At 43.1% G+C, this 15,377-nt stretch overlaps 1 protein-coding gene across 3 annotated transcripts; it reads right to left on the bottom strand.

The window, feature by feature from the left end:
• Nucleotides 1-1,170: 1,170 nt before the first annotated feature.
• LOC119301733 lies at nt 1,171-3,797 on the bottom strand. Of its 3 annotated transcripts, none has more exons than XM_037578718.1 (4): nt 3,521-3,797; nt 2,521-2,594; nt 2,286-2,354; nt 1,171-1,368 (listed from the first exon to the last, which is right to left on the bottom strand). In XM_037578718.1, exons 1-4 carry the CDS (start codon nt 3,734-3,736, stop codon nt 1,350-1,352), a joined length of 378 nt encoding a protein of 125 aa, XP_037434615.1. In that variant the 5' UTR covers nt 3,737-3,797; the 3' UTR covers nt 1,171-1,349. The 3 variants fall into 3 exon arrangements, with proteins under 3 accessions (XP_037434615.1, XP_037434622.1, XP_037434629.1); XM_037578725.1 differs by having other exon boundaries at nt 2,254-2,354; XM_037578732.1 differs by lacking the exon at nt 2,286-2,354.
• Between the last annotated feature and the right edge of the window lie 11,580 nt (nt 3,798-15,377).

The following is a 15,377-nucleotide window of genomic DNA, read 5'->3' on the forward strand; positions in this document are numbered from 1 at the left end:
GCCGGGAACTCCTTCGAGTTCCCTTGGCCTTATTCTCCGGCACCATGTAAGGCGCCGGAGCCAGCAGCCCCGTTAATTGGGCGTCCGCTGGGTCTTCTGGCAAAGGAGCCGGACAGTTAACCTGCCCGGACGTCTTCTGCCAAGCCTGTCAAAGGTAAAGGGAGTTTAGATTCCGCATAGAGTCAAATTATCTATACCTATACTAATTACAGACTCCCTAAAAATTCCCACATTAATTAGAAATTACTAGCCGTACATCTAAGGTGGGACCGAGTTATTACTGTGTAGATTAACCTTGGTAAAAAAAAAATAGCAATTCGGCTGCAAGCAGATTGATTAGAAAGCCCAACACTCCGACGAGAGGCCCAAATACCCTCCGCCATCTCTTCCTCCCCAGGTGGAGAAAGCAGCGACCTGATGCAATCTTACTCTCCTTAATCTCTCACGTCTCTCTCTCCCTCCCATGATCTCATGTCTCTCTTCCTCCCTCACATCTCTCTTCCCCCGCATGGAAAACAGATCTGTTCTCTCATGATCTCACGTCTCTCTTCTTTCCCATATGAAAACAGATATATGTTTCTCATAAATAGGAGCAAAGAAGTTGGGTATGAATCCTACTCATGGACTTACCACATTAAATTTTTGTTCCTCATCTAGATCAGGTTTCTCTTCTCACACAGATTTGTTTTAATTTTTTTATCGGATTATCATTGAATCGACCGTATAACTTTTGGTGGATTCAGACTCAATATTTTCCTATCACACCCTTTAAAAGTGCTATACCTAGGGATCCAATTCCAAATCCTCTCACGCTCTTTGGATAGCTCATGGACATCAGCTCGGAGCACAGATGGGCCCATGAGGTTAGCTTATATATTCAACCTGTGGCCTAACACAAACTGTGTCAGCATCAAGGAGCCTCTGTCGGTTGTCAGTTGATCAAGCTTCTCATGTCAGGTATGATGGTTGTGTCTCTGCTCAGTTGCTTTCTCGCCGATTTTTTCAGCGATTATTTGTTCCGTTGGTTCAGTTATATTCTTAGGCTATGCACCTCCTCATTCTTACTCCCACTGTAAAGAAATATAAGAGCATTTAGATAACTAAAGTAGTGATCTAAACGCTCTTATATTTCATTATGGAGGGAGTACAAACAACATGACGACCATGAGCTTAGGCTATGCACGTCTTATTTCTTACAAACAACATGAAGACCATGATCTAATCATTCTTTCCAATTAAAGCCTTGGAGTTGGTAGAGACTGAACAAGTACTAATCTTGAAACTGTGTTTGCTTACAGGTCACTCCTTTTTTCCTTCAAAAATGATGGCATACAATATGCTCGATGCGATTACCAATGGAAAGGAATCCTGGAAAGTGAAGGTCAGAGTAATTAGGCTATGGGATGCATTAACCTCAACAACAATGAACTTATTAGCCTTGACATGATACTACTTGATGAAAATGTCAGCTCATTGGTAAAAGAATATGGTTTTCCAACATAGATAGGTCACTATGAGTTATATATCGATGCATCTCCTCACTATATTATTACTCCCTCCGTCCGGAAATACTTGTCATTGAAATGAATGTATCTAGATGTATTGTAGTTCTAGATACATCCATTTTCATCCATTTTGATGACAAGTAATTCCGGACGGAGGGAGTATGTTTCAGGGCACACTATGATACACAACATGGTAATGAAACATATGGTTAACAAGTTTAGGCCACTGGTCCAAGAATGATGATCACATGATGGATTTTGATGTTATAATATTATTAGTTTACTGCAGTCTCGGCAAATTGATTTTTGTTGATAGATATGGTGGAACAGGAAAGATGTTTCTGTGGAAAGCATTTACGACAAAACTAAGGTCCGAAGGAAAGATACTTCTAGCAGTAGCTTCAAGTGGTATAGCAGCACCTCTTTTACAGGGTGGAAGCACAGCTCATTCAAGATTCCACATTCCACTCAAGATCACTAACGAGTACACATGCGACATCAAGCTAGGAACATTTCTTGCAGAACTAATAACGAGAACTTCGTTGATAATATGGGATGAAGCACCTATGACACACAAGCACTGACAAGAGTTTGAGAGACATACTTCGATTCACAAATGAGGATGCCGAGCATAGAACATTTGGAGGAATGACTATAGTCTTGGGAGGCGACTTCAGGAAAATCCTACCGGCTATACCAATGGGGAAAAGGGAACATATTTGTTTCCGCATATATAAAGAGATCCTACCTATTGAAGAACTTTCAGGAGTACCGACTCACAAAAAATATGTGTCTGAATTCATCTGAAGGTAGTCCAGTAAAGAAAGCAAAGCCGGCGGAATTTCCAAGCTGGATGCAAAACATCGGCAATGGCGCAGCAACAACAACAAATGAAGAAGATTGGATTAGCATCCCAGAAGACCTTATTTTACATGAAGGAGATAACCCCAAAGCATCCATTGTTAATAGCATCTAATACCCTGACTTACAAAGCAGGTACACTCATAGAACATACCTAGAGAAAGAGCGATCATGTGCCCAAGAAACAAGATTGTCGACGAGATTAACACCCACATCATGAGTCAAATCCTGGAGAAGAGGTAACATATCTTAGTTCAGATACAACATGCAAACAAATGTCTACAGTGGAAGATGAATATATGTTGTACTCAGCTGAGTTTCTAAACAGTCTTAAATTTTCTTGAATACCAGATCATGAACTGAGGCTGAAAGTTGGATTTTTCCAGTAATGCTTATGAGAAAAATCAACCAAAGTGCGGGACTTTGCAATGGGACAAGACTAACAATAACATAGTTAGGAAGGCAGTTCATCGAAGGCCAGGTCATAAACGGACCAAACGTTGCTGAGAGAATACCCAATATCAGTGTGATTTTGCTATGACTATTAACAAAAGTCAGGGGCAATCTCTGAAAAAGGTTGGGCTGTAATTATAAAGGTAAATGTTCACACATGGTCAACTATATGTTGCATATACTCACAGCTTATGAAGAGCGTCCATTCGGCAGCGTTGCAAAAAACATTATTTAGAAGAATTTATTATAGATATTTGATTTGTTGCCGCTATGATTAGAACAAGCAGAATCATTCTTATTTGTCTAAATGTAATGCGGACATAGCTGCCTTTTCTGTTTAAAACTATTGTCTCTGCAATATTATATTTGTGAACAAGGTACTTCTATCTGCATCTACATCTAAACAAAAATATTGGTTTAAGGGCTCACAACTGATTTGAGAAAACCAAGATGCGAATGTATGCATCGCCATGTGTAGTTCAGACGAGGAGACAGACTCACTAAAGATTACTTTAAACCAAGTCCTAAAGTTACATAAGCATAGACGAAGAAAGACCCTTTTCTCACTTCCTGTATCTCTTCTTTTTTAGATAGACCCAGCAATTCAGATCCAGTTTCCCAAATAATACGTGATTCCCAAATAAATTAATGAAACAATTAATTCGGAGCCGTGCTATGCCAGCCCGCAGAACAGCACTAACCGTGCAAGCTAGCTCCAGGACACCTTCCATCTGCCGCTGGAAGAGGAAACTCCGCTCGACGATGCGAGCGTGGGAGCAGACTGCAGCTTCGACGGAGACGTCGTACCACACCACAAAGGGGAACGACCGGATGACCGGCGCCCCGGCCGCCACTACAATGGGATTTGCGAGGGCACATGTGCGGGCGTTATCCAGGAGAGCCGCCGGCGCTCTCATGGCGCCCCTCAGATGGAGCGCAGTAGGCTGGAGGCACCGTTAAACGACGCCGTCGAACACACCGACGATTTGTGGCAAAATCATCACAAATAAAAATACACACATCTCAATAGCCACGCGTCTCCGTCTGACCGAGTACAGAAAATTAGAAAATACAGTTGTTACCAAACCAAATATTGTGTCATATTAACATAATATACATATAAAATTATATGAGGAGCAATACAAGTTAACTACCACAAAATATGTGCAATGAAGATGAAAATAATTATTTATCTTTCTGGCATATTTTTTTAAAATGAACTATGTCACTCACTGCAAATAAAGCACTACTCCTCCGATCCATATTAATTGTCGCTGCTTTAGTATAAAGTTGTTTTACTAAAATAGCGACAAACAAAGTTATACTTAAGCAGCGATAAATATTATCGATTGGAAGGAGTATTACAATAAAGGAAAAGCATTCTCCGCTCTCACTACATAAGTCATAATATAAATATTACTCCATCCGTTTCTAAATATAAGCTTTTTTAATATTCCAATATAGACTACATACGAAGCAAAATAAGTGAATTTACACTCTAAAAATGCATCTATATACATTCAAATGCAGTGCGTATTGTAATCTCTAAAAGGCCTTATACTGGAAAACGGAGGGAGCAACAACTTTTATTTGTTGAATATCTAATACGTCTATGTGTTTTAGAAAAGTTTCTAGGCTACCATCCAAGAGAGTTAGAACTCCACTTAAATATGCAAGGATGCAACGCAAATGCAAATCAAACAACGGATTTTTATGGCAATTAAAGTTCTAGCGAGGATGACAAATTTCTTTAGCAAACATGCAATTTTTTTGCCAGTATTTGCCATGCTTGCTATAGTAAATTGACATCGTTGCTAGAAGTATAATTGTCATGAGAAACATACGATTTTCCATGTTTAAAAAATCTGACATCAGATTTTTAACGTCGTCAACTAAAAAATACAAAAATGACTAGGATGATGGAATCAACTCAGTATGAGGAGAACAATGATTAATGTATAAAACAGTAATTTTATCACCAAGAAAACTAAAAGGTAATGTCCCTAGATAAAAGATATCTTTCACGTTTTCAATTATACACTAAATCTAAGTGTTTCATATGTCCCAATGTTCAAACAATTAATAGAACAATTCAAGACTTTTATAACAGATCTAAATCCATTAGTATGGGTACAGACCAAAATGGAAACATGAATGAATATGCTAGCCCGTGCGAATGCACGGGTAGACGACTAGTGGAAAATAAGCGTCCTGTAAAGGGTAAAATAGCTTACCTCGCCGGCTTGACGCTGTGAGCTGAATCCGCGATCTTCGGTAGCGGATGCGGGAGCCTCTGCGCCCTTGAACAGCACCTTCCAGGCATCTTCGTACGTAGTGTCGAAGAGGCTGCTCAAGATTTGGTGTTGTGCCAGATCAAACTCCCACAAATTAAAGGCCCGTTTTTGGCACGGGAGGATCCGGCGGACGAGCATGACCTGGACTACGCAGGATTGGAGTCCGGTCAGCTCCTCCGAATCACCCCATGATAGGCCCTTCTCTTTCCAAGAGGTGAGCCGTGTAGGGAAGCCAGATCGGAATTCGGGGGCCGCTACCCATTTAGGGTCATGCGGCTCGGTGATGTAGAACCACCCCGATTGCCACCCTTTTATGGTCTCCACAAAGGAGCCCTCGAGCCATAGGACGTTGGGCATCTTGCCCACCATGGCACCTCCGCACTCCGCTTGGCGGCCGCCCACTACCTTCAGCTTGACATTGAAGGTCTTCAGCCATAAGCCGAAGTGGGGCTGGATGCAGAGGAAGGCCTCGCACACGACGATAAACGCCGAGATGTTGAGGATGAAATTCGGGGCCAGATCGTGGAAATCCAGGCCATAGTAGAACATGAGCCCCCGGACAAACGGGTGAAGTGGAAAACCTAGTCCGCGGAGGAAGTGGGTGAGGAACACCACCCTCTCATGGGGCCCGGGGGTGGGGATGAGCTGCCCCTTGTCGGGGAGTCGATGCGCCATGTCACTGGACAAGTATCCGGCCTTTCGCAGCTTTTTGATGTGCCCCTCCGTGACGGAGGAGGCCATCCACTTGCCTTCCGCTCCGGACATGGCTGGAGAAGGTTAGATGTGCGGACTTGGGCGCTGGAGCTCGAGTGCGCGGAAATGGATAAGCAAAGGAGGAAGAAGGCGTAGGCAAAAAGGTGGATCCTTATCACCTTATATGGGCGGACGAAACTATGCGTCCCCACCAGCCTGGTAAAACTCGCTTGTCTCCCAAGCGCCGTAATCAATGGCGCGGTTGGGTTACCCACGCCCGTATTGATGCGAATCCCGGAATAAGGGGACACGATCTCTGCTTTGACAAGACGTGTCAAGGAAACCGCTTCGCTAAACGCACTGAGGTGGAACCGTAAAAACAATTCGAATAAAGGCTTGGCCGTGGTGTGATGTCATGCCACGAAATACGTCAGCATATTAAATTTGTGTAAATGTTATTCTCTCTACGGTGGTATGTGGAACTTATTTTGCAGAGCCGGACACTATCCTTGTGTTCAAAATCTTCTATGAAGTATTCGGAGGAGGAACCCGCCTTGCAATGCCGAAGACAATATGCGCGTCGGACTCGTCGTCATTGAAGCCTGGTTCAAGGGCTACTGAGGGAGTCCCGAATTAGGGGGTGTCCGGATAGCCGAACTATCACCGTTGGCCGGACTCCGGGACTATGAAGATACAAGATTGAAGACTTCGTCCCGTGTCCGGATGGGACTTTCCTTGGCATGGAAGGCAAGCTTGGCAATACGGATACGTAGATCTCGTACCATTGTAACCGACTCTGTGTAACCCTAACCCTCTTCGATGTCTATATAAACCGGAGGGTTTTAGTCCGTAGGACGGACAACAATCATACCATAGGCTAGCTTCTAGGGTTTAGCCTCTTTGATCTCGTGGTAGATCTACTCTTGTACTACTCATATCATCAATATTAATCAAGCAGGAGCAGGGTTTTACCTCCACCGAGAGGGCCCGAACCTGGGTAAAAACATCGTGTCCCTTGTCTCCTGTTACCATCCGCCTAGACGCACAGTTCGGGACCCCCTACCCGAGATCCGCCGGTTTTGACACCGACAACCATCCTTGAGCGCCATGGGAAACCAATTCGCCATGACCTTCTCGTCTCCATTGGCGCCTAGCTCGTAGAGCTGCAGGAACTCCACGGGGTTGGCAGTGCCGTCGTAGCAAGGAGGCAGATCCGGCTTGAACTTGCCTTGCCAGGCGACACTGCGTAGCTCGGTGGTGAAGGCGCGGCAGCCTGCGGTGGCCACCGGAGCTCTTTGCGGACGCGGGGCTTACTCCTGAGGATTCCCGCGCGCCGCCGCCAGGGGCAGTGTGGGGTCTTGACGTGCTGGTGCAGGGATGCGGTCATGGCATGCTGGTGTAGGGAGCACGCGAGCACCTTCTTGGAGGTGAGGGATTTCTTGGTAGCTCCTTTCTGGCCGCGTGGGCGCTGGACGTGGTGGGTCTCGTCCATGGGCCGCGCGCCTTGGAGCCAGGGTGCCTTATTGGGGAGGAGGTGGCGGAGGCATTTCCTGAGCTGCATCACCCACGCAGGACGGAGGCGAGGCAGCGAGAGGGACGGCGCAGGGGAGCCCCCTGCGGCGCTGACGAGCTCGATGATGCGAGTGAGCCACTCCTCGTAGAGGTCGTCGACGGGGCAGTAGTGCAAGAGCTCACGTGCCAGGAGCAATGCGGCATGCGCGTCCGTGGGAGCGCGACAGGCGTGCGACGACGAACCGGCTGGAGTCAGCGACGGAGTGGTGGTGCGGCCTTCCCGCCACACCGAGGGATGCAGCGACGATGCCTGCTGCTCGTTCCCCGCCGGGCCGGTGGCGACGTGGGTGGCAGGTAACGAGGATCGACGGGGAGGCCCATCGACGGGAGCCGTCTAGGTGACGTGGGCGGCGAGAGCAGCCCGGCGCTCGGCGCGAGCTTGGTGAGCGTCAACCATGGATGCGACGAACGATCGAACGTGGAACAGCGGAAGAAAGATTCCGGAGCACCCCTACCTGGCGCGCCAAATGTCGGATATTGGGTTCCGGCAAAACCCTTAAGGCTCGAACTCTGGGGTGCATGTGAAGATCTTCCCCCTACCGATCCATGTCCCAATGCCTCGTTGAGAATCTAAGCTACGCGATGAACAACACAATGGACACAAGGTTTATACCGGTTCGGGCCACCGTTGTGGTGTAATACCCTACTCCAGTGTGTGGTGTGGTGGATTGCCTCAGGGGCTGATGATGAACAGTACAAAGGAAGAACGGACTCGCGAGAGGTGTTCTTGGTGTGGTGAACTACTTGGGTGAGTTCGATCACCTCTGGATCTGATGAGAACTCGATGAGATGGCCTCTATTGTGGTGTCCATCTCTATATATAGAGGCCCTGGTCCTCTTCCCAAATATTGAGCGGGAAGGGCGCCAACAACGGCCATTTTGAAGGGGAACATCTAGTACAAGTTATCCTGACTAAAGTTGGTATTCGGCTGCCAAAGGCACTGGCGATGACGCCGTCTTGGGCTCCACGGTGACCTCCGTCCTGCCGCTATGCTGGTCTTGGTCTCGTTGCACTGAAATGGTAACCTTTGCTTGATGCCTTGGTACTCCACGCCTGTGCTTGCCCCCTTTGCACCAAAGAGGAAACAAGGACACTGCGCAGGCCGGCGCCCGCCCGGTGCCCGCCTGGTCTCAATCGTCATGGCTTGCGTCATGAGCACCTTGCGAGGTACCCCTGCCTTGACATCTCCGCCTCCTCACGAGCCTACCTGGCGAGGCCGCCCCTGAGGAAGCCTTGCGTCGTCCGCCCCGCGAGGCTTGGCCCCTCGCAAGGGTCTTGAGCTTGAGTTGATGAAGATGGACCGTACTGGGCCACCCCTTGAGCCACGCCGCAGGCAGGCAAGTCTAGGGACCCCCGTTCCCAGAACGCCGACAGTCAACACCTCCATCATCACCACCTCCGAAGAAAGAGACATAATCACATGGGTATGGCACTCCCCTTGGCAACTGCCAAGGTTGGGGGAGGTGCCCAGGTATCGTATCACCATCATACTTCTATCTTTATCATTTTTCTTAGTTCGATCCTTTTGGTTATGATCTAGTAGAATAAAGTTTAGTATGATCTAGCATTGAGTTTTGTGTTGATCCCTATCTATGTAATCGAGTTCGTGAGCTATATATGATAAAGATAAGTTTTGAGTTGAGGGCTTTGCTATCTTGCTATGATCTTGAGGGAATAAAAGAAAAAGAAAGAATAAAAAGAAATAAAAAGATCATATTGATCTTATGGAGAGCAATGACTTCACATATAAAGAGTGTGATGAATAAAAGTTGTTGAGAGTTGACAAATATAGTTTTGGTCATCATTGCAATTAATAGGAAGTAATAAAAATAGAGAGGTTTTCACATATAAATATACTATCTTGGACATCTTCTATGATTGTGAGCACTCATTAAAATATGACATGCTAAAAAGTTGATGTTGGACAAGGAAGACGATGTAATGGGTTATGTTTTCTTATATCTGAAATAAATTATATTGTCATGGATCATCCAACATGTTGAGCTTGCCTTTCCCCCTCATGCTAGCCAACTTCTTTGCACCAAGTAGAGATACTACTTGTGCTTCCAAACATCCTTAAACCTAGTTTTGCCATGAGAGTCCACCATATCTACCTATGGATTGTGTAAGATTCTTCAAGTAAGTTGTCATTGTTGCAAGTAATAAAAATTGCTCTCCAAATATGTATGATCTATTAGTGTGGAGAAAATAATCTTTATACGAGTTTGTGATATGGAAGAAATAAAAGCGACAGACTGCATAATAAAGGTCCCTATCACAAGTGGCAATATAAAGTGACGTTCTTTTGCATTAAGATTTTGTACATCCAACCATAAAAGCACATGACAACCTCTGCTTCCCTCTACGAAGGGCCTAGCTTTTATTTTTGTCTTCTACCTTATACAAGAGTCATGGTGATCTTCACCTTTACTTTTTACACTTTATCCTTTGGCAAGCACTATGTGTTGGAAAGATCCTGATATATATATCCAATTGGATGTGGGTTTTCATAAAGCATTATTGTTGACATTACCCTTGAGGTAAAAGGTTGGGAGGCAAGACTATAAGCCCCTATCTTTTTCTGTGTCCGATTGAAACTTCATACCCATAAGTATCGCGTGAGTGTTAGCAATTGTGAAATATTAAATGATAGTTGAGTATGTGGACTTGTTGAAAAGATCTTATATTGACTCTTTCCGATGTTATGATAAATTGCAATTGCTTCAGTGGCTGAGATTATAGTTTGCTAGTTTTCAATGAAGTTTCTGATTCATACTTTACATTGTGAATAGATTATTACTTTAGCATAAGAAATCATGTGACAATATATATATTGTTGTTCTAAGAATGGTCATGATGCCTTCATGTCCGTATTTTATTTTATCGACACCTATATCTCTAAACATGTGGACATATTTTTCGATATCGGCTTCCGCTTGATGTCAAGCGAGGTCTAAGCTTGGGGGAGTTGATACGTCCATTTTGCATCATGCTTTTATATCGATATTTATTGCATTATGTCACAATGCTTAAGCCTTTTCTCTCTTATTTTACAAGGTTTACATGAAGAGGGAGAATGCCGGCAGCTGGGATTCTGGGCTGGAAAAGGAGCAAATATTAGAGACCTATTCTGCACTACTCCAAAAGTCCTGAAACTCCACGAAAGTCAGTTTTGGAATATATTAAAAATATTGGGCGAAGAAAGCACTAGAGGGGGACCACCCACTGTCCACGAGGGTGGATGGCGCACCCTACCCCCTGGGCATGCCCCTACCTCGTGGTCCACCTGGCAGCACCCCGATGCCCATCTTCTGGTATAAGGTGTCTTTTGCCCTGGAAAAAAATCATAAGGAAGTTTTCGGGATGAAGCGCCACCGTCTCGAGGCAGAACCTTGGCGGAACCAATCTAGGGCTTCGGCGGATCTATTCTGCCGGGGAAACATCCCTCCGGGAGGGGGAAATCGTCGCCATCGTCATCACCATCGATCCTCTCATTGAGAGGGAGTGAATCTCCATCAACATCTTCACCATCACCATCTCCTCTAAAACCCTAGTTCATCTCTTTTATCTGATCTTTGTCTCAAAACCTCAGATTGGTACCTGTGGGTCGCTAGTAGTATTGATTACTCCTTGTAGTTGATGCTAGTTGGTTTATTCGGTGGAAGATCACATGTTCAAATCCTTTATGCATATTAATACCCCTCTGATTATGAACATGAATATGATTTGTGAGTAGTTACATTTGTTCTTGAGGACATGGGAGAAGTCTTGTTATAAGTAGTCATGTGAATTTGGTATTCATTCGATATTTTGATGAGATGTATGTTGTTTTTCCTCTAGTGGTGTTATGTGAACGTCGACTACATGACACTTCACCATTATTTGGGCCTAGGGGAAGGCATTGGGAAGTAATAAGTAGATGATGGGTTGCTAGAGTGAAAGAAGCTTATACCCTAGTTTATGTGTTGCTTCGTAAGGGGCTGATTTGGATCCATATGTTTCATGCTATGGTTAGGTTTAGCTTAATTCTTCTTTCGTAGTTGCAGATGCTTGCGAGAGGGGTTAATCATAAGTGGGATGCTTCTCCAAGGAAGGACAGTACCCAAGCACCGGTCCACCCACATATCAAATTATCAAAGTAACGAACGTGAATCATATGAGCATGATGAAAACTAGCTTGACGATAATTCCCATGTGTCCTCGGGAGCACTTTGCCTTATATAAGAGTTTGTCCAGGATTGTCCTTTGCTACAAAAAGGATTGGGCCACCTTGCCGCACCTTGTTACTTTTGTTACTTGTTACCATTTACGAACTATCTTATCACAAAACTATTTGTTATCGATAATTTCAGTGCTTGCAGAGAATACCTTACTGAAAACCGCTTGTCATGTCCTTCTGCTCCTCGTTGGGTTCGACACTCTTACTTATCGAAAGGACTATGATAGATCCCCTATACTTGTGGGTCATCATCCTACCTCTGGTCCTTGGCCTTCATGGCGGTGATGGCCCCTCCGAGATCCTTCCACATGGCCTCCGGTGATGATGGCCCCTCCGGCAGGGTGCCAGAGAGGGCCTAGATTGATTTCTCGTGGCTACAGAGGCTTGCGGCGGTAGAACTTCCGATCTGTCTTCTGTTCTGGGGTTTTCTGGATTTATAGGAGAGGTTGGCATTGGTTTCACATCAGGGGGCCCCATAGGGAGTCCACGAGGTAGGAGCATCCTCCCCGGGGGTAGGGCGCACCCCCACCCTCGTGGTGGCCTCAGGACTCCCCTCCGGTAGCTTTTCGTTCCAGTATTTTTTATATTTTCCAAAAATATTCTCCGTTGATTTTCAGCTATTCCGAGAACTTCTATTTCTGCACAAAAACAACACCACGGTAGTTTTGCTGAAAACAACGTCAGTCCGGGTTAGTTCTAATCAAATCATACAAAAATCATGTAAAAATATTATAAACATGGCATGAATACTTCATAAATTATAGATACATTGGAGACGTATCAGCATCCCCAAGCTTAATTCCTGCTCGTCCTCGAGTAGGTAAATGATAAAAGAAATAATTTCTGAAGTGTGAATGCTAGCAAGTCCACAAGTTTGATCAATGATAATTTCAGTCACCTTTACTAGCATCATTATATATCATAGCAGTAGCTCAACTCATAGAACTTCTCATGATCAAGTAACAAGCTATTCACATGATAAAGTATAGATCATAAAGTTTCTTGAAAACTAACAAACCATGCTCTTAGTCATCAAACAATTGCAATTCATCTTATTTTCAGGAAGGGTCTATGTAAGAGCTTTGAATTTAGCAAACTCCACATACTCAAATGTCATTTAATCTTTCACAATTGCTAACACTCACGTGATATTTATGGGTTCAAAGTTTTAATCGGAACCAGAGAAAGATAGGGGCTTATAGTTTCGCCTCCCAACCTTTTACCTCAAGGGTAATGCCAACAATAATACTTTATGAAAACAAACATCCAAGTGGATAAATATATCCGGATCGCTCCAACACAAAATTTTTGCCAAAGAAAAAAGTGTAAAAAGGAAAGGTGCTGATCACCAAGACTCTTGTATAAGGGTAGAAGATAAAAGTAAAAGATAGGCCCTTCGTAGAGGGAAGTAGAGGTTGTCATGCGCTTTTATGGTTGGATGCACAAAATCTTAATGCAAAAGAACGCCACTTTATATTGCCACTTGTGATAAAGACCTTTATTATACAGTCTGTCGCTTTTATTTCTTCCATATCACAAGTTTGTATAAAGCTTATTTTCTTCACACTAATAGATCATACATATTTACAGAGCAATTTTTATTGCATGCACCGATGACAACTTACTTGAAGGATCTTACTCAATCCATAGGTAGGTATGGTGGACTCTCATGGCAAAACTGGTTTAAGGGATGTTTGGAAGCACAAGTAGTATTTCTACTTGGTGCAAAGAATTTGGTTAGCATGAGAGGGAAAGGCAAGCTCAACATGTTGGATGATCCAAGATAATATAACGTCTATTCGGATATAGGAAAACATAACCCATTAAATTGTCTTCCTTGTCCAACATCAAATTTCTAGCATGTCATATTTTAATGAGTGCTCACAATTACAAAAGATGTCCAAGATAGTATATTTATATGTGAAATCTCTCTTCCTTCAATATTCTTTCATGAATTGTTCAAGTGAACAATTCTTCATTTGCTAACTTCCAATAAAGTTACCACCTATACTTATTATGTGTGAAGTCATTACTCCCCATGGTATAAGCATATGAAACATATATAAATTCAGATTTATGATATTCAATTCATTCAACCATTTACTCATAGGATATACGTGAAGCACGTGAGTAAATTACAAACTTACTCCAAAAAGATATAGGTGAAGAACACTAAGTAGTCAAATAATTAACTAGCCATGGGAGGACTCTCTCTCATTCAAGATTTCAGATCCAATGATTTATTACTAAGGATTTCAGATCCAAAGGTTTATTCAAACAGAAATTAAAATGAAAATACGCTCCAAGCAAAAGACATATCATGTGATGAATAAAAATATAGCTCCGAGTAAGGTATACCGATGGTTTTGAAGACGAAAGAGGGGATGCCTTCCGGGGCAACCCCAAGCTTAGGTGCTTGAGTCTTCCTTGAACATTACCTTGGGGTGCCTTGGGCATCCCCAAGCTTAGGGTCTTTCCACTCCTTATTCTCCTCATATCGATATCTCACCCAAAACTTGAAAACTTCAATCACACAAAACTTAACGGAATTTCATGAGATGGGTTAGTATGATAAAGAGTAAACCATTCACTTTGGTACTGTCAAAGACAAGATTCATAATTGTTCTCACACAATGCCTACTGTATGATATCATTTCTACAATTTATATTGAGAAATATAAGCCATAGAAACTAGAAAACAAGCAAACTATGCATTGAAAACAGAATCTGCCAGAAACAGAACAGTCTGTAATAATCTGAACAGCAACCATGCTTCTGGTACTCCAAAAATCCAGACAAATTAGGAAAACCTGAGAAATTTGTGTACCAATCCATATCAAAAATAATAAGATCAAAATCATGTTTCTGTGAATTATCAAAACTAATTTACTGGGCGCAAAAGTTTCTGATTTTTAGCAGGATCAAGACAACTATCACCGTAAGCTACCCTAAAGGTTTAACTTGGCACTTTATTGGAACAAAAGCTATAAAAAAAATGATTACTACAGTAGCTTAATCATGTGAACACACAAAAATAGTAAGGATAAATATTGGGTTGTCTCCCAACAAGTGCTTTTCTTTAATGCCTTTTAGCTAGGCATGATGATTTCAATGACGCTCACATAAAAGATAAGAATTGAAACATAAAAAGAGCATCACGAAGAATATGACTAGCATATTTAAGTCTAACCCACTTCGTATGACTAGGGATTTTGTGAGCACACAATTTATGGGAAAAAATAATCAACTAGCATAGGAAGGCAAAATAAGCATAACTTCAAAACTTTAAGCACATAGAGGGGAAACTTGATATTATTGTAATTCCAACAAGCATATATTCCTCCCTCATAATAATTTTCAGTAGCATAATGAATGAATTCAACAACATAACCACCACATAAAGCATTCTTTTCATGATCTACAAGCATAGAAATTTTACTACTCTCCACATGAGCAAAACATTTCTCATTCGAAATAGTGGGAGCAACCTCAACAAAATAACTATCATGTGAGGCATAATCCAACTGAAAATTAAAATCATGATGACAAGTTTCATGGTTACCATTATTCTTTATAGAATACATGTCATCACAATAATCATCATATACAGCAACTTTGTTCTCATAATCAATTAAAACCTCTTCCGAAATAGTGGAATCATTACTAACTAAAGTCAAGACCTCTCCAAATCCACTTTCATAAATATCACACTAAGATTCAACACCCTCCAGAATAGTGGGACCATTACTTCCTAAAGTTGACACTCTTCCAAACCCACT

Source organism: Triticum dicoccoides, chromosome 1B, assembly GCF_002162155.2.
Source record: "Triticum dicoccoides isolate Atlit2015 ecotype Zavitan chromosome 1B, WEW_v2.0, whole genome shotgun sequence".
NCBI lineage: Eukaryota > Viridiplantae > Streptophyta > Magnoliopsida > Poales > Poaceae > Triticum > Triticum dicoccoides.